Source organism: Cetorhinus maximus, chromosome 1, assembly GCF_964194155.1.
Source record: "Cetorhinus maximus chromosome 1, sCetMax3.hap1.1, whole genome shotgun sequence".
Taxonomy (NCBI): Eukaryota; Metazoa; Chordata; class Chondrichthyes; order Lamniformes; family Cetorhinidae; genus Cetorhinus; species Cetorhinus maximus.
In genome coordinates this window covers 39,409,954-39,437,341 of record NC_135879.1, presented here as the reverse complement: position 1 = coordinate 39,437,341, position 27,388 = coordinate 39,409,954, and the positions used below count along the sequence as shown (strand labels likewise).

General features: G+C 44.0%; 1 protein-coding gene across 1 annotated transcript in view; it reads left to right on the top strand.

The window, feature by feature from the left end:
- Positions 1 to 5,539, top strand: part of adad1 (adenosine deaminase domain containing 1 (testis-specific)) — a 116,725-nt gene extending 111,186 nt beyond the window's left edge. Inside the window, exon 12 of the mRNA XM_078540026.1 lies at positions 5,291 to 5,539. Within this exon, the coding sequence (XP_078396152.1) occupies positions 5,291 to 5,407 (117 nt within the window). The 3' untranslated portion in view covers positions 5,408 to 5,539. The remainder of the gene's footprint in view (positions 1 to 5,290) is intronic.
- Positions 5,540 to 27,388: the final 21,849 nt, after the last annotated feature.

Sequence of the window (27,388 nt, the reverse complement as noted above, 5' to 3'; positions counted from 1 at the left end):
ACAAAGATACGAAACAGGAGCAGAAGTAGGCCATTCGGCCCCTCAAGCCTGCTCAGCCATTCATTAAGATCACAGCTGATCTGCTTGTGCTTCGAATTCCACATTCCCATCTACCCCCAATAATCTTTGATTCCCTTGCCTAACAAGAATCTATCTACCTCCGCCTTAAAAATATTCAGTGACCCCGTCTCCACTGCCTTCTGAGGCAGAGAGTTTCAAAGCCACACAACTCTCTGAGAGAAAAAATTTCTCCTCATCTGTGTTCTAAAAGGGCAACCCCTAATTTTAAAACCATGCCCCCTAGTTCTGGACTCGCCCCCATCCTTTCCACGTCCACCTTGTCAATACTGTTCAGGATCTTATATACTTCAATCAAGTCACCCCTCACCTTTCTAAACTCCAGTGGAAACGAGCCCAGTCTATCTAACCTTACCTCATAAGACAACCCGCTCATTCCATGTATCAATCTAGTAAACCTCCTCTGAACAGCCTCCAACGTATTTACATCCTTCCTTAAAAAAGGAGACCAAAACTGCACATAATACTTGAGATGTGGTCTTACCAGTGCCCTGTGTAACTGAAGCGTAACATCCTTACTATGTTCAAGGATAGGATTTCATTAGCCGCCTTAATTACTTTTTGCACCTGCATACTAACTTTTTGTGACTCATGCAGTAGAACATCTAGATCCCTCTACACCCCTGAGTTCTGCAGCCGTTCTCCGTTTAAGTAATATTCTGCTTCTTTATTCCTCCTGCCAAGGTGAACAACTTCACATTTTCCGATATTATACTCCATCTGCCGGATTTTTGCCCACTCAATCAGCCTAACTATATCTGTCTGCAACCTCCTTATGTCCTCTTCACAGCATACTTTCCTATCTATCTTTGTGTCATCTGCAAATTTAGCTACCATGCCTTCACTCGTCTCATCTAAGTCATTGATATAAATTGTAAGAAGTTGAGGCCCCAGCACAGACCCTTACGGGACTCCACTCGTCACATCCTGCCAATAAGAAAATGACCCATTTTTGCATTCCCTCTGTGATCTGCGATCGGCTGCGCGCTGCCATTTTGGGTGGGCGAGCCAATTAAGGCCCACCCAGCATGACACGCACCTGGAAGCGCTGTGCGCTCCCTGTGCAGGTGGGGGGAGTAGGCTGAGTCGGGGCCTGTGCTCTTTCGCGCATGCGCGCAGAAATCTTCCTGAGGCGCAGAGCTACCTCAGGATGATTAGTTTGATTGTCAAAAATTTTAATAAAGAAAATTGTAAAACGTCCCCTTGTGCAACAGTGTCACATGAGCTGGGACATGCCAATGAACTTTAATAAAAAGTTTTATTCAATTTATAAACACTTCTAAGTCATTGATATAAATTGTAAGAAGTTGAGGCCCCAGCACAGACCCTTACAGGACTCTACTCATCACATCCTGCCAATAAGAAAAAGACCCATTTTTGCATACTCTCATATAAAGCTATCAAGATAGTTTTTTTTTAGAGCAGCACATTCAGGAACCAACCACAGAGCAGGCTATATTGGACTTGCTATTGTGTAATGTGACAGGATTAATGACCTCAGAATGAAGGCACCCCCCTTGTTAGCAGCGACCATAAAGGATAAATGCAAAGGCCGCCTGGGCTCTTCGCCTGCCTGCCAACCTTAAGGTTGTTAAGTATTTTAACTGATATTTGAATGGCCTTAATAGGCCTTTGACAGATCAATGGGAGCGCAGCGGACTCTGGTGCGTGCCCGCCGGACTGAAAATTGGAATGACGCGCTGTGACACCGGGACGCATGCCCGATGTCACCGCGCGTCATTTTACGCGTCAGCGAGCGGGCCCGTCCTCGCACGCCGACCCGAAGATTCTGGCCTCTGTTTTTTCCAGCCAGCCAATCTTCTATCCATGCTGATATGTTACCCCCTGCACCGTGAGCTTTTCAACAATAACCTTTGATGTGGCACCTTATCAAATGCTGTGCAGAAATCCAAGTACAGCACGTCTGAAGGCTCCCCTTTAACCACAATGCATGTTACTCCTTCATGGAACTCCAATAAATTGGGTAAGTATAATTTTGCTTCACAAAACCATGCTGACTCTTCCCGATTACCCTGAGTTTCTCTAACTGCCCAGCTATAACCTCAATGATCGATTCTAACACCTTCCCAATGACAGCCGTCAAGTTAACTGGCCTGCAGTTTCCTGTTTACTGCCCCCTTTCCTTCTTGAATAGAAAGGCTATAGTTGCTACTTTCCAGTCTGATGGAACCTGTCCAGAACCTAGCGAATTTTGGAAAATTAACACCAACACATCTGCTACCTCATTAGTCACCTCTTTTAAGACCTTAGGATGAAGTCCATCAGGACCCGGAGACTTGTCAGCCCATGGCTCCATCAGTTTGCTCGATACCACATCACTAGTGATTATAATTTCACCCTTCCATCTCCTGATTTACAGCTATTCCTGGAATGTTTTTTGTATCCTCTATAGTGAAGACTGAAGCAAAATATTTGTTCATTTCACTCGCCATTTCCTTATCGGCTACGATTAACTCCCCATTGCCATTCTCTAAAGGGCCAACACTCGCTTTACACTTTTCCTTTTTGAATGCCTGTAGAAACCCCTGCTATCCGTTTTTACATTTCTAATTAGCTTCCTCTCATACTCTTCCTTGCTCCTGATTAGCCTTTTAGTAATTCTCTGCTGTCCTTTATAGTCTTACCAATCATGTGACCTGCCACTCATCTTTGGGCATTTATATGCTTTTTCCTTAAGTTTCCTTATATGCTTTCCTTAACTACTTTAGTTAACCACGGATGGTGGGTCCACTCTTTAGAATTTTACTTGATAGTAGGAATATTTTGAAATATCCCCTTAAATGTCTGCCACTGCTTCTCTATGGATCTATCCTCCAGCTAGGCATCCCAGTTCATTTCAGCTAGCTTTCATGCCCACATAGTTGCCCTTATTTAAGTTTAGAATACTAGCCTTAGGCCTTTTCTTCTCCCTTTCAAACTGGATGTAAAATTCAATCATAATGTGGTCGCTGCTAACTAAGAGGGTGCCTTCATTCTGAGGCCATTAATCCTATCACATTGCACAATAGCAAGACCAATATAGCCTACTCTGTGGTTGGTTCCAGAATGTGCTGCTCTAAAAAAAACTATCTTGAAAGTATTATATGAACTCCTCATCCAGGCTACTACTGTAAATCTGATTTTTCCAGTTTATATGTAGATTAGAATCACCCTTGATTATTGCTGTCCCTTTATCACAAGCACCCAGTATTTCTTCTTGTATACTTTGTCCTAAATTGTGGTTACTGTTAGGGGGCCTGTAGACCACTCCCACTAGTGACTACTTCTATTCCTCATCTCCACCCAAACCGATTTTATATCCTGGTCTCCTGAACCAAGATCATCTCCGACTATTGCACCATTGCTATGCTTGATCAACAGTGCTGCTACTCCACCTTTACCTATTCTTGAATGTCATATTCCCTTCAATATTCAGGACCCAATCCTTGTCATTTTGCAGCTATGTATCCGTAATGGCTATCAGATCATATCTAATTACTTCAACGTGTGCCATCAATTTATTTACTTTGTTATGAATGCTACGTGCACTCAGATACAGAGCCTTTAGTTTTGTCTTTTTTTTGTAACATCTAGTCTTGACTATTGCTGTATTCTTACATTTTATCTCTGTCCCTTCTCATTTCCCATTTTACTATTATGGTCTCCTGCCTGAAATCTTGAAATCTACCCCTTGATTTGTCACATCTACCCAAGCTTGATCCCTCATCCACTTGTTTAGTTTCAAGCCCTCTCTACTTCCCTAGTTATGCAATTCACATGAACACTCACCCCAGCATGGTTCAGGTGTAGACCATCCCAGCAGTCAAGCCCCCACTTTCCCCAGTACCGGTGCCAGTGCCCCACAAGCCAAAACCCACTTCTCCCACACCAGCCTTTGAGCCATGTATTCATTTCTCTAATCTTATTTGCCCTATGCCAGTTTGCACGTGGCTCAGGGAATAATCCAGAGATTAGTACTTTTGAGGTTCTGCTTCTTAATTTGGTGCCTAGTTCCTCATACTGACTATGCAGAACCTCCTTCCTTGTCTTGCCTATGTCATTGGTACCTACATGGACTGTGATGACTAGATCCTCCCCCTCCCACTGCAAGTTCCCCTCCAGCTCTGAGCAGATGCCCCGAACCCTAGCACCAGGCAAGCTTCGCAGCCTTCTGTAATTTTGTTCTTTGCCGCAGAGATGAGTGTCAATACCCCTCACTATACTGCCCCCTACTACCACTACATTCCTGTTTGCTTCTCTACTTGAATGGCTTCCTATACCATGGTGCCATGCCTAGCCTGCTCACCTACCTTGCAGACCTCACTTTCGTCCAAACAGGTTGTGAGCACCTCAAATCTGTTTGACAGTTGCAAAGTCTGAGGCTCCTCCGCTACTGTCTGCTCGGTCCCGTTACCTGCCTCACTCATGGTCACATCCTCCTGTCCCTCACTGCTGACCAAAACAGACAGCCCTATTCTAAGAGGCATGACCACCTTCATGAACAGTGTGCCTAGCTATTTCTCCCCCTCCCTTATGTTGCACAGTGTCTGTATTTCGGCTTCCAAGCCAGTAATCCTGATCTAGAATTCCTCTAGCTGCTTACACTTTCTGTAGATGTTTGTTCTGGATTGCCTCGGCATCCAAAAATACCCACATTCCACAGCTGCAACATAACACCTGTCCTGCATTGTTACTTATGTTATTTAGTTAATTTGATTACTCACTAATTAACTTAGAATAATTCCTATGTATCCCATACCTCTTTCCCCCATGCACCGAATTCCCACATGAACCTAATTCGCTACTCACTCAGCCTCCATCTCACTCAGCGTAGTCACTTGTCTCCTCGCGCGCCTTTACTGATTGTTATTATGTTGGATATTCAACATACTTTAAAGAAACAGATTAGAGATTTTAATTAACTGTTTTTAAATGTTTATTTGGTTGAAAAAGCACTGCTGCTGCTGCAAGGCATTTGCGAATTTTTCATTAAAAATGTTGGGAACACACAGCAGGACAATCAGTGTGTAAAAGGAAAAGCGAAGTTAATATTTTGCATATGACCTTTCATCTGATGTTTAATTATGATGATGGGTTTTTCCCCTATCAGGTGCTGATTGACTTGCTGTGCCTTTTTAGCACTTTCTGTTTTTACTTCAGATTTCCAGCATTCATATTCTTTTTATCTCCTTCAATTTTTCATTCCTTCCAGATGATGGCAAAATCATATCAAGAAGCCAAAGCTTTCCTGAAATCATCTCTGGTACATCATGGTTTTGGTACCTGGCTGGTCAAGAATCCAAATGCAGAAGTGTTCCACATGCAATGAGGAGAAATGCTGAGGGAAAATCTTGATTGTAAACTTATTAATGCACTGTTCCTCTCTTCACATCAGAAGGCTGCTGTATACTGTCACGGATTGTTTGCTGGAATATTGGGCAAAGAGCAAATTAAAATTTAGAATATCACTTTTGTTTTAATTCACTCCAGAGTATCTGTTCCAACAAAGAAATATTTGTACCTAAATAAATCCCTTTAGATCCAAAGGCATTCTTAAGAAACAGGCCCCTTTTAGGAGTTAATGCTCACTGGCTAGCTCTGCAACAATGTGATGATGAATAGCACGTTATTGATGTTTGCTGTAAAGGTACTATGGCAGAAAAATAACAGTATGCTAGATAATGTTGGCCAATATTCTAACTATTAGTTAATTGTGAAATAGACTGTTCTTACACAAAATCATATTTAGTTCATTGGTGCAGTACTGGAGTAGTAGGGTACTATACAGTATACTTTCATTAACCGGCAACTGAAACTTCTGAATATTTGCTTGCCTTGCTTCCATTAAAGCAATTGCATTGTTTGCACTGAAGACGCAGTTCTGCACTTATGAATGTGGCTGAAAACGTATATGTGCTTTGAAATAGAATATTTGATTGTTATGTCATTGAGTTTGACGTGAAGCTTATTTTTCCATGATGTAGCAAGTAGAGGTGACGTGCACAACTATTTTGACCTCAGAAACACGAATATGGTATCCTTCAAAGGTAAACACATGATTAAATTTATTTAACCGGTGACTGAGTACATCAGAAACTGAATAGGCAATTGGCCATGCTCCTCCTATGCCTAGCTTCCACCAGGTACCTCTCATAGTGGTACATTCAAGATGCGATACTCATTGTAGAGAACAGCAAATACTAATACAAGTCCTACCGATAGATTCAATTTAGAATGGCCTTTCACTTTCATTTTATTTTTTCCTTTTGCCAATGTATCTTATCTGCATCCCCAGCCCCTATGGGAGATAATGCTTCCAGAAATGATTATATGAGAATGTTAATTCATGATTTATTAGGCTGTTGAAACTACTGAACCAACATATGTTATTGAGATATCTTCAGGAATAAAGAAGGACAATTGAGCTGGTTGATGTGGACTTCCTTACACCGATCTGATGGGTCAGATTTGACCCACTACTGTATGTTGTGAACAATTAAAGTGTAATGTTTAGAATATAATGAGATGTATCCAAAGAATATTCAGGCCTCACTTTTGTTTTTTGGTTAGTTTCCAAGGTTAGTAATGATGTACTGAAAGCAAGGCTCACAGAAATCATATTTGTGACCTTAATTCAGTAATTGCATGTACTTATGTTATGGGTAGGCTGGAAAGTGCAGTTTTTGTTCCCTCACTTGACCACAGCCATCTTACCTATTGTTTCATCCCTCTAAAATCCCTCTACAAGCCACATTTCTCTACAGCTGAGAGGACAGGCAGCTTTGCATCTAAACCATTCCCATTATTGCTCTGGGCTGCCAGAAAGTACAAGTCAGCCTTGTAATACTGCTCCTGATTTTCCCCTTTAAAAGAAACACCTGCAAGTTGAGTATTATTAAAATGTTTCTTGCACAAAAGATAGGTACAAAATCTGAATTTTCCATTGAGCCCCTGATCTCAACTATGGTCCATGCTGAAGCAAAGTGTGAAAACTGAGGGGAATGATCACACTGTTGGACTTTGCTAGATCTGGGAGGGTGGGAAATCAGTTAGCACCACACTGATGCAGCTGACAGGCAAGCGAGAGAGAGGCAGGCCACTCATTTGCATCCAAGAAATGTATTCCAGGTTTTAAGCAACCTTCCATCTGTTTCAGGTAGGTGGACTGTTTGCCAATTTACAAGCCTACATACAAATTGCAACAGGCAGGCCTTGGGCAGCAGTAGGCGGGCTAAGGAGTTACCCTGATTTTCAATTGTCAGTTACCTATTTTCCAGGTGAGAAACAGAAACAATTGAAATTCTGCTCCAGCCCCTTACTCTGATGTTTCACATCAGTTGAGGATCAGAAAAATCAAAAGGAACTTCTCTTCTTGGCAGCCCAGAGCAATATTGGCATCGGCTTCAGACTAAAACCATCTGTTATGGACCCTCAAATGCCCACATGAGGGCCAGGATTTTTGGCGGCGAGCCAGCCAAAAGCCTGTTGACTTCAGTGGGGCTGGAAGATCCCACCAGTGGGCAGGGCTGGAAAATCCTAGGGATTTGTAAGGAGGGAGGGCTAACAATAGATGCATTCTTTTGTTTGGTGGAGAACTGAGTCCTTGGCAAAGGAAACAAGATATTTGAATTGTGAAGGAAAGTAACTCAAAATCCAGCACTCGCACAACACCCATTCTAGCATCATAGAGTTCTGAAAATAAGCACAGCAGCATTGCAAAAGTGCACAAGAAAAATACTGTATTGTGACTTGAAGTGTATTTATACTTTAATGCTCCATGGCTAAAGTATTTTGATGCCAAATTTTATTAATACTGCTGCTGACAGAGTAGCTTATTCAGTGCTCATGCTTGAATGTTTAAAGTTGAAATATCTTGCCAGAGTTGGACCTGATTATGATGTGCTATGTGACTGTGTCTGTCTTCAAATTTTACACGATAGCTGGAAGCCAATTTTACTTTTCTTCACACAGATTCCCATTTCCTCCAAGAAATCTGACTCTGGACGAGTTGCTTTTTTGGCAGCTCACACACTTTAAAGCTAAGACTAAAAGTACAATATTAAAATAGATACTACATGCACTTGCCCTGTTTTCCTTTATTGCCTATTTTCTGTTTCCTATTATTACTTCGATTTTTATTTCAAATTAAATCTATTCCCACTTTGCTTCCCCCACCCACCCCAAATCCCTTTCTTTAGGTGTTTTCTTCTTCCTGGGAATCTGTCCAGTTCATAAATGGGAGCAGCTTCCAGAAAGTAGTATCATTGACTGAACATAAAGGGTTTTTTAAAATCAGTTGAAAGTCAAATGTGTAACCATGTGGTCACATCGATAACAGCCAGGTCAATCCTTGACATATAATAAAGCAGAGTTGCAACTGGGTTACTAAACTCAGCAGTGAGCTGCAGAGTCCTATTGTGTTTAGATGAATGAATGGTCACACCAAGTCAGGGTTAAAATAATAAATATTAAAGAGAAATAGAATGAAGAAACAACATTAGGATGGGGTGATGTGAGCAGAAATTAAAAATGTAAATCTTTAATATTTATGTAGAATTTCTGTTCAGCAAAGATATTTCTCACATTTGAGCAGCTTTATTATTGTAAGACTGTTTTAGTCACAGTGAATTTACTCTAAAGTGCTTAAAGTCTAACATAAGCAGCCTGTGTAAGCAAAAGTTAGATTCAAAAATACAATTTTTGTGAGCCTTTAAGATGTGCAAATGGTACTTGTTTAAGTTTATCAGATTTGTAATGACTGTCCAAAATAATTATGCCCTCTTATTGTCCTACCTCAGAGGGAGGGGGGATGGTATAGTAATTGGAGGAGTTTGTTTCTTCTAGTAATTTGTTAATGTTTGCTTTGTTAAGGCTAAATAAAATAGTTTCAAACATAAACAGTTTGCAACATTCCATTCTTTACAACATGATTTTTTTTCTTGACATGTTACGAATTAGTCCATATTGTAAATCAACCCATGTGCATCACTTCAATCTGTAAGCTTCGGACTCTTGTGGTCAGTGTGTTATACTGATACAAGGTATTCTTAAAACTGACCACCAGGAGGTGCAGAGAGACAAGATAGCCTTATGTGCAATAAATTTGTGAATAAATGTTATTTCCTGCAGGATGCATAGAATGATTGTGAGGATTGAGTGGTATATAAAGTCCATATTGCCCCGTATTCGGATGTGTTGAACATTTTATTTCAAAATGGTTAACTGTACAAGGGAGGCATCAAGCTGAGAAAGCAGTATCTGATACCCCTAGCTTCTGATAAGCCTTACTTCATGAGAGAACTAGAATCCATGTTTAATCAACAGACCTTTTCCTTAAAAGTGACCCCACGGATCTTGCTTCGTTTCAGCATTTGTCATTTTTTTAAGCTTTTCATTGGTGGTCTGCATTGTAGCCACTGTAGCACAAGGGTCTGGCATAGAAAGGGTCAATGTGGGATTGGGTACAATACCTCCCACACTGTGATGTAAAGGAACACATGAGAGTTCAAAAACCTAACGGGTCCACCTGTATATGTATCCACTTGACACAGCTCAATAATGACACAGCAAGAGAAGTACACCCAATGCCCTCCGTGGAGGACAATCTGATCAAACACACTAAAAGTACAGTGTTTTCAAAGCTCAACGCTACCAGGGGCTTTTGGCAACTTCCACTAGACATAAAGTCCAGATTGCTGACTACATTGATCATAGACTTTGGCAGATTTGGCCCAACTTTTACTGTTCGGAATTACCTCCAGACCGGAAATCTTTCAATGCACGATGTTGGCCATTTTGCAAGCCCTAGAAGGTGTCATCTGCCATATGGACAACATTTTGGTCCTTGGCACGACAATGGAAGAATATAACAAAAGGCTCATGGTGGTCCTAGAATGCTTGCAGGAAGCAGAGCTGACAATGAGAAATTCGAATTCTCCAAGACCTCTATTCAGTTCTTAGGACACATCGTCAGCAACAAAGGCATTACGGTGGACCCACAGAAAACAAAAACTATCAGTGTGTTCACAACCCCATCCTCCATTCCGGACCTCCAGAGATTCCTGGGTATGGTGAACCAGTTGGCGAAATTTTTACCGAATCTGGGACAGGTCACAGAAACCTGTGGCACCTGCTCAAGAAAAACCATGCATGGTGCTGGGACACGCAGCAAGAGTAAGCATTTGGTTGCATCAAAGCCATGCTACTCTCAACCGACATCCTGGCCCACTATGACCCATCCCTGCCCATCACCATAAGAGCGGATGCTTTTTCCACAGGCCTCAGAGCAGTGTTGTTTCGGGAACAACTGAATGGATGTCGGCCAGTGTATTACTCATTCAGGCGACTGTCAGACACAAGAGACAAGATATGCCATCACCGAAAAAGAAGCTCTCACGGTCATGTGGGCATGTGAGAGGTTTGTGGAATACATTATTGGCCTAAAGGTCACTATTGAACTGGACCATAAGCCACTGCTAGGTAAGGAGGAGCTGGCAAAGATGCCCCCCAGAATCCAGAGATTCCTTCTATGCCTCATGAGGTTTGCATTCGAGATGTCATACATTGAGAAAAAAATATAACGGTGGACACGCTCTCCAGGGTCACAGTGGACCTTCCAACAAAACATGGTGCTAACCTGATTGAGGAACTCCAATTATACACTCAATTGGTGAGGAGACACCTGTCGGCTACCACAGGAAAACTCCAAATCCGCCAGGGCCAAATGTGAGATGAGTGTGCCCGCATCTGCTGTTACTGTCAATAACAGTAGCTACAGCAGAGACCGAGCGGTAGTACCATGAAGACTTGGTTTGAACAACAGAAGCACTTTACTGTCAGCGATGATCTGCTGGAATACAATGAACAGCTGGTCATTTCAGCCTCCCTTTGGCTGAAGACACTACAAAACATACACTAGGGACACTTAGGCATTACCAAATGCAGGGGCCTTGTACGGGCCCAATCTGCATTGTGACAGCCAAGCATTTCAAGAGGAATTGAGAACACGATAGCGAAATGCCAGGTGTGTGTACCACACAAGCAGGACCAAAGGGAGCCCCTAATCCCCACACAATTCCCAACCAGGCTGTGGGAGAGGTTGGGCATCGATTTATACAGCTTCAATGGCAGATCCTTACTCATGGTGGTGGACTACTTCTCCCAATGGATTGAGGTGCAGTAATTGTACTCAAGCCACAGAGGCGTTGGTGAGAGCTTTGAAGGAGATGTTCATGAGCCATGGCATCTAGGACCAGATAGTGTTGGATAACAGTCCACAATTTGCAAACAAATACTTCACCCAATTTGACATCACTTAGGACTTCCAGCATCATACCAGCTCCCCAAGAGTAAAATGGGGAGCCAGAAAGAAGGGTCTGCATCATAAAAGCCCTCCTCAGGAGCAACGATGACTTCCCAATGGCACTGTTAACCTACAGGTCTGTCCCACTACAATGCAGCTTAGCCCCATCTGAACTTCTGATAGGCAGAAAACTCTGCACACGTCCCAATCCTGCCAAAGCAACTAATACCAGGGTCGGCAGCCAAAGATTACTGACAGAGAGCAGTCCGACAGGCAGAAAAAGGTTTCTGCCTACAAAGGTATTGCACCAGACACGTGCCACATTTACACAAGGATGACAGACTCTGGATTAAGGACCTTGACAGAGGGTATTATTGTCTGATGGACAGCCAAGGTCATGTCAATACTCCAGAAGGTATGGTTGGGGGAAACAGGAGAGCCTCCTCCTCATCCCTCGAGGTGATCCTCCCACTATACATTGGAGAAAAATTTGAAGATGACAACCAAACACCAGAATGACCACAAAAATAGAAAATGCTGGTAAAACTCATTACCAACATTTTCTGTTTTTGGTTCAGATTTCCAGCATCCCAAGTATTTTGCTTTTATTTTACCAGAATGACCACATCCAAAACAAGCTCCTATTCGTTAAGTTTACCCAGTACAATAGAGTCTACCGCTCCTCCAACTGTTAAAGACAAGATCTGGAAGAATTGTAAAGCCTGAAGCCCACCTGAACCTGTAAAATCAGAGACTCGGGTGGGGGGTGTAATAGAAGTAATATAAATATGTTGGGTCAACAGCAATGCCTTGTAAATACATTGGATAAAATCTTTGGTGGGGGTGGTGTAGTATAAGGGTCTTTTTAATTCATTCACAGGATGTGGGCTTTGCTGGCTGGGCCAGCATTTATTGCCCATTCCTAGTTGCCCTTGAGAAGGTGGTGGTGAGCTGCCTTCTTGAAACGCTGCAGTCCATGTGGTACACCCACAGTACTGCAAGGGAGGGAGTTCCAGAATTTTGACCCAGCGCAGTGAAGGAACGGCGATACATTTCCAAGTCAGGATGGTGAGTGACTTGGAGGGGAACTTCCAGGTAGTGGTGTTCCCATTTATCTGCTGCCCTTGCCCTTCTAGGTGGTAGTCGTCGTGGGCTTGGAAGGTGCTGTCTAAGGAGCCTTGGTGAATTCCTGGTCTGGCATAGAAAGGTTAACAGGGTATAGTACCGCCCACACTGTGATGTAAAGGAACACATGATCCGAGCCTGGAGGGCAGTATTGTACTGGACAGAGACGTATGTAGAGGCAAGCATGGAGACAGCTCCCAGCTTAGACCTTATACTGTATATAGTTACAAGTAGTTAATAAACACTTTTAAACTATACAACACTCAGAACATCTTCATGAGACCTACCAAACTACACACTACATCTTACAACAGTCATTGATATTGAAAAAAGTAATTCTGGTTATTCTGTGTTCTTTGTCCCATAACCCTCTGCAGTTTTATATCCCATTGATGCATTAGCATTGTCTTGGAGGTTTCCCAGTCATCCATCACTAACTTACATAGTTCAAGATATTAAAAGTGAAGGAAGGTCTAGGGGGAGATTTTTAGCTCAAAACACTCCATTCCCATTTTTTTTATGAAAAAGATATTTGTCCTAAATTCTGTTCTAGGTGAATGTGGTGATGTCCCTTTGAGTCAGATGGATAAAGGTCTGTTTGAGGTACACATATACTTCATATTCCAGAGTGCAGCTGTGGTCTGTATCCATAGGGAGGGATCTAACTCAGAGTGAACACACAGCAAGAAATCTTAATTGATGTCAGCAGCTCTTAAGGTTGTTTGAGTGCCATAACACACACACCAGATGCTTTGGAGGATAGTGGAACAATCGGAAAGGAGCAGGCAGGGTTTCAGTCTTGAGGAACAAATGGGTCAGGAATAATATTAAATTGCATCATGCAATTTATAATGCAGCTGAAAGCAGTTGCAAGTACAAAACCAAATCCCAGATAAAATACAAGACCTGAGTTTGGGTAACTGAAAGACTCAATAGACTAAGCTTTCAAAAGACGAGTGAAGTAAGGTTGTGAACTGTCATGTTCTATTCAATCTGGTGGATGGCATCAAAAGGAATTGTCTGAGAATGTCTGTTGCAGGTATTCTGAAAATATTGCAGGACTCTTTCACAGATCACTGTTGTTGGCAGAATCAACCTGGAATCCGATGTGACCAACTTGCTGTTTTGAACAATGGTATGTATTAGCAGGTGTCCCTATTATAGACTTGCATGATTCAAAATAGGACCTCAGAGAGGGATATTTGTATCAGTTATTTATTCATATCAGTACTTGGAGGTGTTAGGATTTTTTAAAGATGAACATAAATTTTTAATGCCTTTTTTGACTTGATTTCAATAAGCTTTTATCCCATTAAGACAATGGAAAGACTGCAAGCCAGCCAAATATACAACTTGCATGGCCTGAAAAGAACTCTCATATTCCCTGGCACGGGTGGTTTGAAAGACCCCCATCTCCTGATAACCTTTACACTATTACTCTTAAAAGATTTCTGAGATGAGACTTCAAAAAATGTAATTACCTGTTAGACAACACAATGACTACAGCAGACATGGTAATTGAATGCCTCTGGAATATACAGCCAGCAAGGCTTTTTTAAGAACTGTTTTTACCAAGTCAGAGCAGAGATCAGAAGGATATACTGAAAGGCTGCAAGAGCTGTGTCTCTCTTGTAAGTATTAAGTACAGATATTGCAGCATAACCATCTTTTTATAAGTTTCAATAAGAGCCCCCCTCATTCTTCTACACTCCAGTGAATACAGGCCTTGTCAACCCAATATCTCCTCATATGACAATTCTGCCATCCCAGGAATCAGTCTGGTGAACCTTTGCTGTACTTCCTCTAGGTAAGGAGACTAAAACTGCATATAATACTCCAGGTGTAGCCTTACCAAGGCCCTGTACAGCTGAAGTAAGACATTGCAGAGTAACCATCCTGGGAAAAGGAATCTACAGCAAACCAAAATCTTTTGGGGATAAAACGTGGAAATCTGCTCCTTACTGCTACAGCCAGGAAGACAACTGAACAAAACGGCTGCAAAATGGAATCACCACATCGAGACCAGCCAAAGGACAGTTAACCATATATTTTTTGATTATTTTCTTCAGGAACAGTTAAAAAAAAAATCATTAATTCTAACCTCGTATTCTGTCATTGGTGTCTGTGTGTGTGCAACGTGAATGAGGGTTACAATTTGTCTAGTTCTTTTTTTAAAGTTCGGGATGTAGGGTCAATAAATTTATCTCGTTCTTTGATTTAAACTCAGAAAACCTAACTGATTAATTCTTTATAATCTGAAGCATACATTGTATTGCAGTATTGGCAAAGCACATCCTCGCTAAATTCACAACTAAGCACTGTTATAGCCAGACCTGGAATAGTAAATAAGGGGAGTCAATTTTTATCCCTCCTCACATGGCTGTAACAGGTCATAATGGGTGCCAACTTCAGCCTGGATGCATTCACCAGTATTGCACTGAAAAGTGGGGAAGGAGTCTTTGGTCTTTTAAGACACATTCAAATACAGGTTAAGATTGTTGCATGTAAATTGGATCGTAAAAGTTCTCTTTCATGGTTCAGAACTGGGAATGCAACAAAACATCTTCCTTCAGCCCAAGTGCCAGATTCAAGGCTGTGTCAGCTCAAGCAACTCAAGTTCTGGGGTTTGGAGCTTAAGCAGCATCTGATGTCACTGCAGTGCACCCTCAAAGCTGAAAGCTACATGGATAGCACATTTCTGGTTGTGGCCACGCCATATCTTAAAGGTGTGCTGGCAGTGAGGGAATGAGTGATCTTGAAGCAGTCAAGGAGGATCAGGTCAGTAACGCAGGAGTTCTCTGAGTGGATCTTGACCTCCAATGAGCATTCCATTTCAAATCTTGTCAGGGTGCTGACTCATGACTCATCTGGGTGGGAGTGGGGGGATGGTGTTGGTGGGTGGAGGATGCAGCCAGAGCCAAGTCCATGACACTATGGGTAGCTTAACTGCGCAGTGAGGAAGGAGGAAGTTTGGGAAAGCAATAGTGATAGGGAATTCTACATTTAGTGGAACGGATAGGCCTTTCTGTTGTTACAAGTGAATCCAGGATATAATGATGCCTCTATGATGCCAGGACCAAGGCTCTTACTAAGCAGCTACACAGCACTCTGAGGGGAGTGAACAGCCAGAGGTCATGATCCATATCAGTACCGATGATATAGGTAGGAAGAGGGTTGATGTTTTGCAAGTAGATTCAAGGGAGCTAGGAAGGAGATTAGCAAGCAGGACCTCAAAGGTAGTAATCACTGGAATACTCCCAGTGCCACATGCCAGTGTAGAAATAGGAGAGAGCAGCTAAATGCATGGCTGGTGAGATAATGCAGGAAGAAGGGCTGTACATCCTGGGAGACCTGGCACCTTTACAGATAAAAGCAAAAAACTGCGGATGCTGGAAATCAAAAAAAAAAATACCTGGAAAAACTCAGCAGGTCTGGCAGCAAGATAGGTTGCACCTCAACAGAGCTGGGACCAATGTCCTTCTGGGACGGTTTGCTAGTGCTGTTGGGGAAGGTTTAAACTAACATAGCAAATGAAATGGGAACCAGGATGTGGCATTAGAAAGGAGAAACAAGGCGCACAAAGTATTTGGAGAGACAAATAGCAGCAGAGTAAGAAATAGTAAGGTATTGGGTGAGGTTAGACGAAAAGAGAATGCAGAAAGATCTAAATTAGGTTTACAGTGCATGTATGTAAACGCACATAAGGTAAATAAGGTTGGTGTGCAGCAAGCACAGATCACTGCATGGGAACATGATTTGGTAACAGGGACCTGCTTCAAAAAAAGGCAGGACTGGGTACCAAATATTCTTGTATGCAAGGTATTCAGGAAGAATAGGAAAGAAAGAAAGGGTGGCAAGAGAATATTACAGTGCTGGAGAGAGGATGTCTTGGAGGGTCAAGTACAGAATCTATTTGGAGAGATAAACATTGGAGATACCATTGCTGGGTGTATTCTATAGGGCCACCAATTACTGGTAAAGATATAGAGGAGCGAATTTTCAGGGAAATTATAGAGAGGTGCAAAAATAGAGTAGTAATAATGTAGAATTTCAAGTATCCTAATATAAACTGGAATAGTAAAGGACAGAGAGGTGAAGGACTTTTGAAGTATGTTTAAAGGAATTTTCTTGATCAGTAAGTTTCCAATGCAACAAGGAATTGGATGTGGCTCTGGGGGATTTTTTGTATTACTCATTCATGGACATCACTGGCTAGGCCCAGCCCTATTGCCCTTGTTCAAGGAGTATTTATGACTCAGTCACATTGCTGTGGGTTATGAGTTATATATATATATATATATATATATAGGCCAGACCAGTTAAGGGCAGCAGATTTCCTTCCCTAAAGGGCATTAGTGAGCCAGATGGGTTTTTACAACAGTCATCATCAGACTTTTAATTCCAGATTTTTATTGAATTCAAATTTCACTACCTGCCATGGGTGGGATTTGAACCCAGATCCCCAGATCATTACCCTGGGCCTCTGGATTACTAGTCTAGTAACAACACCACTATGCCACTGCTTCCCCCTAAACATGGTGGGTTAAGTAGATCAGCTTCAATAGAGGGATTTTAGGAAACAATGATCATAAATCAAGGTTTAGGTTAGTTAAGGAAAGGACAAGAAGCAATTTATATTAAAAACACTTAGAGGAGGTTCAAATTCAGTGGGGTGAGAACAGATCTGGCCCTGGTAAATTGAAATCAAAGATTGGTCAGCAAAACTGTAACAGAACAATAGGTTGGGTATAGTCAAACTAAATTGGCATGAGATGGAGGTTAGGGAAGGGGAACCAAAGTCAGAGCTCCCTGGATGATGAAAGGGGGCAGAATTTAACAAGTGACGCACCATTCCTGATGGTGGAACTGGAAGAGGGCACCATTTCTGCTTTTGTGTCGGGAGCGGGCGCCCATACGATTGAAATGAAAATTTAAAGGGCTGGTGGCAGGCACGTACAAATGCTCTGGGGACCCAGGTTCAAACCCTACCATGACACATGGTGAAATTTGAATTCAATAAAAACCTGGAATTAAAAGCCTGGCAATGACCACAAAACCATTGACGATTGTCGTTAAAAACCCATCTGGTTCACTAATGGCCTTTAGGGAAGGAAATCTGCCATTCTTAACTGGTCTGGCCTACATATGACTCCAAACCCACAGCAATGTGGTTGACTCTTAAATCCATTGAAGGATCCTGCTGATAGGTGACAGTTTAGCAGGTCCAAGGGGCTATAAAAGAGCCACCTGGACAAGCACAAAGGCTGTGTATCAAGACCGCAGATTCCACGTTCACTTTCCTTTTTTCTGCAGTTTGGTCAATTTGCAACCTTTCAAAACCCTCATTCCTGCTCAAACTTATCCCGCCATCACTCCCCCCCTCATTAAAATCAATTGCCCTGCGCCCCCCACTCATCACATCCAAGAGCTTACAAACTTAAGAGTGCGAAAGCAGGTAAGGCTAGAGTTAGTAAAAAGAACTAAAAGCTCTCTACCTGAATGCCCAAATCATTCATTACAAAGCAAGTGAATTGTCAGCTCAAGTAGAAATAATTATGTATGACCTGATAACCATTACAGAGACATGGCTGCAAGGTGACCAATACTGGGACCTATATATTCAAGGATACTTGACATTTTGGAAGGACTGAAAGCTAGGAAAGAGTGGTGGGGTTGCTCTATTAATTAAGGATGGCATTAGTACAATAGTGTGAGATGAACTTAGTTCTAAAGATCAAGACGTAGAATCAGCTTGCGTAAAGATAAGAATTAGCAAAAGGAAGAAGTCAATTATGGGAGTAGTTTATAGGCCTCCTAATAGTAACAATGCTGTAGGATGGGGTGTACAGGAAGAAATAATGGGGGCTTCTAAGGAAGGCACTGCAATTATTGTGGGTGATTTTAATCTACGCAGAAATTGGATGAATCAGATCAGCAAGGGTAGCCTGAAAGATGATTTCATAGAATGTTTTTGGGACAATTTCGAGACCAGCACATTTTAGATCCAACCAGAAAGCAGGCTATTCTAGACCTGGTAATGCGTAACGAGGCAGGATTAATTAATGACCCCGTAGCAAAGGAATCTCTAAGTAGCAGCGATTGAAACATGATTGAATTTTGCACTCAGTTTGAGGAAGAAAAAGGTGGGTCTAAGACCAGTGTTTTAAGGTTAAATTTCAAGGGTATAAAGACGGAAGAGGCTAAAGTGAACTGGCAAATTAAGTTAAGGGGGAGATCAGTAGAAATGCAGTGGCAGACATAGAAACATAGAAAATAGGAGCAGGAGTAGGTCATTCGGCTCTTTGAGCCTGCTCCGCCATTCAATATGATCATGGCTGATCCTCTATCTCTATACCATACTCCCACGCTCTCCCCATACCTTTTGATGCCTTTGGTCTAGAAACCTATCTATTTCCTTCTTAAATATATTCAGTGACTTGGCCTCCACAGTCTTCTGTGGTAGAGATTGTCACAGGTTCACCACCTGAGTGAAGAAATTTCTCCTTATCTCAGTCCTAAATGGCCTACCCTGTATCCTGAGATTGTGACCCCTTGTTCTAGAACCCCCAAGCAGAGGAAACATCATCCCTGCATCCAGTCTGTCCAGCCCTGTCAAAATTTTATACATTACAATAAGATCCCCTTTCATTCTTCTAAACTCCAATCAATCCAGGCCTAGACAACCCAATATCTCCACATATGACAATTCTGACATCCCAGGCATCAGTCTGGTGAACCTTCGCTGCACTTCCTCTCTGGCAAGTATATCCTTTCTTAGGGAAGGCGACCAAGCTGCACACAATACTCCAGGTGTAGTCTCACCAAGGCCCAGTACAGCTGCATTAAGACATCCTTGTTCGTGTACTCAAATCCTCTTGCAATGAAGGCCAACATACCGTTTACCTTCCGAACTGCTTGCTGCACCTGCATGCTTGCTTTCAGTATCTGAATGTTTCAATTAAGGATTTCTAAAACTATCCTACCATAGCAAGTCAGGTAACAGTGTAGCTCTCCATGTAAGGCAAAGATTAAAATAAAAAACAGAATATACAAGATTGGAATGGTTCATTTACAGACATTTAAGGAAATATTTCAAAATGTCCAGAAAACAGACATTCCAGTGAGAATGGGGCCTGGATTTTCCCTGAAATGTGCAAAGTCTGTCAGCAGGAGGGAAAAACGGTGTTCCACCCGTGGGCTGCAATGGCAGCTTTATGAGGCAAATCATCCACAGCACAGTTGATTAATTATTCATCCAAGGGGAACATACCCTTCCGCTGGCAGGTGGCATCTGATTCGCACCATGACCTTCGTGCTCCCTAACTCCGAGCTCCATATTTAAACGTTACCCTTGCCCGTGTTCGCACTCGCTGCAGTGGCTCCAGTGAAGACATGTCTCCCAAAGACAGAAAGCATGCTGCAACCAAATTCAGCGACACCTCACTGGACCGCCTGTTTAATGCACCTGAGGCCTGCTGCAATATCCCCTACTTCCACTCTGGCCACAGTCCTTCCACCAAGGTGACCAATCCTGTTTGGGAGGCGGTCGCTTCAGTAGTCAGTGCAAACGCCCTGCAAAAGAGGTCAGCCACCCAGTGCAGGAAAAGGATGAATGATCTCATCCATTCCGCCTGGGCAAGTCAACCATCTCATTACTCTCAACTCACACACTCGCAAACCCATCACACATTCACAAGGATCTCACTTGCTGCCACCTCAAGGGACATCACCATTCACTCTCACACACCCTCACATCTCCATCTGGTCTAACCTCCTCTGGAGTTTGCGTCCCAATCCTGTCCAGGGCTCCACTCACCACCTACACATGTCAGGCATCCTTATCTGCCCTTGCATGCGTCTTGCTCTCTCCATCTGTCTTCGTGCAGGACAAGCTGGCTCAGAATAAGGAGAGGTCCCATACCCGGGGTGGAGTTCCCGAGATCAAGGCTCTGACAGACTTAGAGAACAGAGCCACTGAGCTGGCCGCAAAGGACGCATACCATACCTGTGCTGACGGTGTGGCCGGCAGCGCACACCCAAGTGAGGACCTTGCACAAGAGCCATCAGGCAACCATACTATGAATGATTTCTCCTGTTTCAGAGTCACCTGCCATGCACTAATTGTCTCTTCTTTCTTTTGTAGGCACCTCTGGGAAACTGCCGAGGGCATCTACAAGCCAGGCCCTCAACTCCAGCCCCGTGACACTCTAGATGAGGAACCTGAGGCCAGCACCTTTGAAGACCTGTCAAATCACTCACCCACACCCTCTACCAGCTCAGAGACACACATCTTAGTGGGACCGAGTCCTAGAGTAGCCTCAGAGTCACAAACTGGTGAGCACAGTACACCATCTGCTCCACAGCAGGCAGAGGCAGGGACATTTGAAGTCACTGGCACTCGGAAGACTGCTGGAGGCCACGTTTCTGCTGCCTGAGTCAAAAGACGAGCCTCCAGAGCTCACTGTGGCCATTGGTGGCATCCATTCGTGTCAATGCGAGAGGCTGTGGGGCTCTTCATTCTCACTCCAGCTGCCCCTACTCCTCAAGGAGTCAACCAGCGGCCCTCAGCCACCGATAGGGAGGAAGACCAGCAGCTCGACAACCTCGGGCCATGCACCCAGGTGACTCCATGAGTGTCCAGCAGATTCAAATCCCCTCTTCCTGTGCCCATCACCTCCAGCTCCACAGACTGAGGAGGGTGCACCTGCCCCACAGCAGGACACCCAAAGCACGCCGGGGCCCGCCAGGTCTCAGCCCTCCAGAGGACGTCTGCCAAGGTCTTCACAGACAACAGAGCATAGCAGTCAGCAGGCTACCTCCACCTCCACTGTGGATGTTGGGGGAACACCAAGACATAGTGGCATGTTAAGGAAAGTGAAGAAGATGTAGTTGCAGAACGTTGGCATGGATGTTAACCACATGTAGATAATGTTCACAAATGTAAATGGACTCGCAATCATTTCATATTGCCTCTTGTCTATGCTGCCGCCTTATAACTGTCAATCACATGTGATACCTTGGCTTCTGCACACATTTATGGCAATTGCCTCTATCCTGGGCATCTGTTCTGTGCATTGTGTTACCATCTCACCACAGTGGGTGTCTCGTATCAACATAATGCTCCATATCAGTAATGCCTGCACCTTCATGTTAAGTGTGCTTGTGGAACAAATCTCATTCCCATTCCTCATAGCGTCCCATCATGTGCATTCTTGGTTCTGAACGATTGAGGCAGGGGCGTGCCCCTGTCTCATCTGCACCCTTGACAGGTCAAGGTGTGGTGTGTAAGGAGCAATGTGCTAATGCATGGAGAAGGCTCATGTACTGTCCAACTCCATCCGCCCGCTGTTTCTCAGCAGGGTTCTGGTGATATGAACCTTTACTCAGAGCTTATGTGCGCTGCCCTCAGCCAAACAGATTTCCGATGTTCCCAGTGTCAATCTGCTGAGCTCAGCAAAAACTGGGACAACCTTGCCACCTCAAGGTGACAAAGCAATGGCACATTTGTGTGAAGGCGCTGAGCATCCAACCTTAAGTATTTCTCACCTTGTAGTTGTGACTATTGCAGAGAGAAGAGTCTCATCACAAAGTTTGTAGACAGTACTGTGTGCCCCATCGCCTTAACACTCCAAGAGGTTACTTCCAAATGGTGATTTTTGGAGGCCAAAACAGCCTTCAGGTATGCTCTGGAATCACACATCGTTGCTTCAGGCATGATTGAGCGGTGCAAAGGGATAGGACCGAGTACATGGTGAAGCAGAACAATGCTTCTCATTAACAAATGTCACTTGCCCTTGAGGGCTTCATGTTCTCTGATCAACTTGGAATTTTTTAAGGCCAGGGCTGGCCATGAGGGCACATTGGTTGTGTGTAAGAGGAGGCACCTCAATATCAGTCAGCCAAATGTCTGACCTCGTCATGCTCAGGTGCTCCACATCCACATGAGGGTTAGGAGAAATGCAGCTCAGGATCCCTAACTTTAACTGCCAGATGTCACTGTCATTTCAGGGAGTGTATCACAGCTGGCTGAATCATCTCTAAGTGCAGTCGCAGCAGCAATATTTCATCGGCTGCCTTGTACCAAGTGTTATATTTCTGTGTAACACATTGTGCATGGCTGTGTTGGTTCTGATGGATCTCTATGAGGAGCCTTGTCAGATTAAAGGCATGCAGGCACTAGGCCACTGAGGATCGTGCAAGTGCCCCTTCATCTTGAAGGATGCTGTTGTGACTGGGATGCTAGAATGACACGTGTAGAGGCAGCACTTTCTGACGTCTGATGCCGGAACGCCCTCCTCCTGCTAACACCTCATCTCAGCATGGATACATGTCCTTGAGGCTTGTTCATCCTTCACAGCATCAGGGCAATGTGATTGTTCTGTGCAACGATGCACTGTCATCTGGAAGTTCATGGGTGAAATTAGAAGAGTAGCAATGCTGATGGTCATTCTGGCCCATGATGGAGGAGAGTTGTTCAAGAGGATCCTCAGTGCATCTCGTCATCCTCCTCCTTAAATCTGCTGGCAATGAAGGACTCACGAGCATGCCTGCCTCATCTGGCCCGTGCAATCGCCTCTTCACCTGCATCCTTGGCTTCCAAGACCTCATCACCATTATTCCCTTCGAGGACCTCCTCATCGGAGGAGACGTGCAGCTCCTCTATCTCGTCATCTGCCAAGTCTTCCTCTTTGTAGCACCAGGTTGTGTAACACGCAGCAAGCCATGATGATGCATGAGACCCCCTGGGGTTTGTACTGAAGCACTCCACCAGATCTGTCCAGGCATAGGAATCGCATTTTCAGGATTCCTATAGTGTGTTCCACCGATGTCTGGGTTGTGCCATGAGCCTCATTGTACCTTCTCTCTGCAGGAGTCTGAGGCTACCGCACGGTCATCATCAGCCATATTTTTTGCGGGTAACCCTGGTCCCCAAGGAGACAACCCTGAATCCTGTGTAGTCCCTCGAAGATGTAGGGACCTGAGACCTACTCAGGATGTACGAGATGTGGACGCTACCTGGGAATCTTGTGCACACCTGCATGATAAGTTTGTTATGGTTGCACACCAGCTGCACATTGAATGGGTGGTAGCCTTTCTGGCTGACGTACTGGACTGCCTGTTGCCAGGGAGCTTTTACAGCCACATGGGTGCAGTTAATGGCACCTGTGGGAAACCTGAAAGCTCTGCAAAGCACAGTGCTCTTGCTTTAACTCTGTCAAAGTGGACAAAATTGTGAGCCTTTGCAAAAAGGGCATCAGTGACCTCCTGGAGGCATTTTTGGGTAGACACTGGGAGATGCTGCAGAAGTCCCCAGTGGAGCCGTGGAAGGAGCCACTTGTGTAGACGTTGAGTGCGGCGATTACTTTCAAAGCCACTGGTAATGGATGCCCTCCAAGTCCTCATGGCGCTAAATCCTGCAGAATGTGGCAAATATGAGTCACAAGATCCATTGACATGCAGAAGCATCTGCGACACAGGTTCTCACTTGTGCAGATAACACATGCGACATCTATACATCCTGGGTATAGCAAAGCGCCTACGTATGACAGCTGTCTGGGGATCACCATCTGTATCCAGAGGAGGACCTGCTGTCCCTTAGTCTTGAGGGTTCTGTCCTCCCTTTGGCAAGCCAGGCACCACCATCACCTTCTTCTCATTCTTCTCTCCTGCCAATGAGCAATAATGCAGGCTGCAATAACACCAGGCTCCATCTTCCTGATGACCTCCTCACTGCAGTATCCGTGAGAGACACACAAGAGTCAGCATTTGTTGCCAAAGGTCCACTTTCTGTCTGTGATTGTGGGCTCAAGGCCTTTTCACATATGCCAGAGAGTACTGGCCCCTGAAATGATGCCCAGTGCATGAATGTTCACCACAAACCCTTCCACTCCCAGCCCACATGACCGACTGGCGGCAGCTTTGGCCAGCTGACTGGATGTTCTGCTTTCAGCCCAGGCTCTGGGATCAACATAACCTGCACTCCAAAACTGCGCTGTTTGGACTGAACATGAGGGTTAATGTTCAGTGAGTACAAGAGATTAGAGGGTCCGGAGGCTTCTCCTCTGTGAGTGGTGAATAACCACATTTCTAAGGGGGTTCTCAAGCTTGTCCAGTTGCTCAATAGTTCTGCTGTTCCATAATACTCTGGTGAAATTGAAGACTGCAAACAAGGGGTTAAAACTAGGGGAACAATCATTGCCATTTTGAGGGATCAGTATTGCATGAATAGGCATTGTTGCTTCACTTTGCTGACTCCCTGTATATCAATTGAACAGTTGCTAACCTGTCCCAGCTGTGCCTCTGTCCTCATTTTGGAACCATCAATTCAGTTGGGTGGCCCCCACCCCCCCTCACACCAGTCATATGTCTCAGTGCAATCCTCCCCGCTTGTTGTCCCCAATGCAGACCTTGCCCTGCAGCCCCTTCCCTACCCTCATTCCTGTCTGGCCCCTTCCACAGCGGAACCTTTGCCCTGCAGCCCCTTCCCTACCCTCAGTCCTGTCTGGCCCCTTCCACAGCAGAACCTTTGCCCTGCAGCACAGTAAAAGCCACCCCCACTTTAACCCTGTTGTGGTACCTGTAGAGACTTGCTTTGAGACCCCCCTGAAACCGATGCAGTGCAGCCTGCGAAGCCTGGCGCTGACCCCTGTGAGCGCTGCACAATGCAAGGTATGCACACTCACCTCGGGGTCAAGAGCGAGGTACAGGTCACCAGCTGCACGTTGTTTAAATCTTGTTGTGAAACACGTCATTCTAATTGCACGCTGACATGGGCACCGGCATGGCAGGAAATGCTGCTCGCCCTTGATGGCTGAAGCACACAAGTCGCTTCCTCATTTTACGTTGTCTTAAAACCGATTTTGGGCCTTCGCACGAGATTTGGCTCTCAAGCCAGCCATGATGCCCGCCGAGATCAGGAGCGGAAAATCACAGCCTAGGAGACAAATCCACCATCCATGGCTAACTTAAGGAAGTTAAAAATAGTATCAAATTAAAAGAAAAAGCGTTCAAATCTCCAAATATTAGCGGCAGGTGAGGAGATTGGACAGAATTTAAAAATCAGTAAAGAGTAACTAAAAAAGTAATAAGGAGGGAGAAATTGAAGTATGAGAGAAAGCTAGCTAGTATTTTATAACAAAAAAAATAGCAAGGGTTTCTACAAGTATTCAAAAAGGAAAAGAGTGACTAAAGTGAACATGAGCTCTCTTGAGTGTGAGTCTCAGAAATTAATAATGGGAAATAAGGAATAGCGGAAGCATTGAACAGATATTTTATGTCTGTCTTCACTGTAGGAGGGACAAATAACATTCCAGAAATACTTGTAAATAAAGAGGTGAGAGGGAGGGAGGAACTTAAAACAGCTACAATCGTCAGAGAAAGAGCACTGAAAACTATTAGAACTGAGGGCTGCCAAGTCACAAGGACTTGATGGACTTCATCCTTAAAAGAAATGACTACTGAGACAGTAAATGCATTGGTTGTAATTTTCCAAAAATTTCCTAGTTTCTGGATCAGATTGGAAAATTGCAAATGTGACTCCTTTATTCAAGAAAGGAAGGAGACAGAAAGCAGGTAACTACAGGCCAGTTAGCCTAACATCTGTCATAGGAAGCATGCTAGAATCCATTAGTAAGGAGGTTATAGCAGGGCACTTAGAAAATCTTAATGCTATTAAGCAGAGTCAACACGGTTTTCTGAAAGGAAAACCATGTTTGACTAATTTATTAGATTTCTTTGAGGAAGTAACAGGTAATATGGATAAAGGGGAACCTGTAGCTGTGGTGTACTTGGATTTCCAAAAGGTGTTTGGTAAGGTGCCACACCAAAGGTGAGCTCATGGTGTAGGGCAAACATATTGTCATGGACAGGGAATTGGATGGCTGGCAGGAAGCAGATAGTAGGGATAAACGGTCATTTTTGGGCTGTAACCAGTGGAGTGCCACAGGGATCAGGGGGTGCTTGGAATGACTTGGATGAAGGTACCAAATGTATGGTTGCTAAATTTGCTGTTGACAAAAAGATAGGTAGGAAAGTAAATTTTGAGGAGGACATAAACTATCTGCAGTCCTGCCACATCCAGTCATGATTAAACAACTCACTGGAGGAGGAGGCTCCACAAATATCCTCATCCTCAATGACGGAGGAGCCCAGCACAGCAGTGCAAAAGATAAGGCTGAAGCATTTGCAACAATCTTCAGCCACAAGTTCCGAGTGGATGATCCATTTCGGTCTCTGAAGGCCCCCAGCTTCACAAATGCCAGTCTTCAGCCAATTCAATTCATTCCACGTGATATCAAAAATCAAAAAATGGCTAAAGACACTGGATACTGCAAAGGCTATGGGCCCTGACAATATTCCGGCAATCGTACCAAAGACTTATACTTCAGAATTTGCCATGCCCCTAGCCAAGCTGTTCCAGTACAGCTACAATACTGAGGGGCTGCCTTTTAGTTTGTCCCCTGATTTGTTAATTTAGTTTATTTGGTTTGACTCGAAAGAGTTACAGCTACAACACTGGCATCTACCTGGCAAAGTGGAAAATTTCCCAGGTATGTCCTGTGTGCAAAAAGCAGGACAAATCCAACCTGGCCAATTACTGCCCCATCAGTCTACTCTTGATCATAGTAAAGTGATGGAAAGGATCATCAACAGTGCTATCAAGTGGCACTTGCTTAGCAATCACCTGAGGGGGTGGTAGAGGCAGGAACCCTCATAACATTTAAGAAGTATTTAGATGAGCACTTGAAACATCATAGCATACAGGGCTATGGGCCAAGTGCTGGAAAATGGGATTAGAATAGATAGGTACTTGATGGCCGGCATGGACACGATGGGCTGAAGGGCCTGTTTTTGTGCAGTGTAACTCTTTGACTCTATGACCTG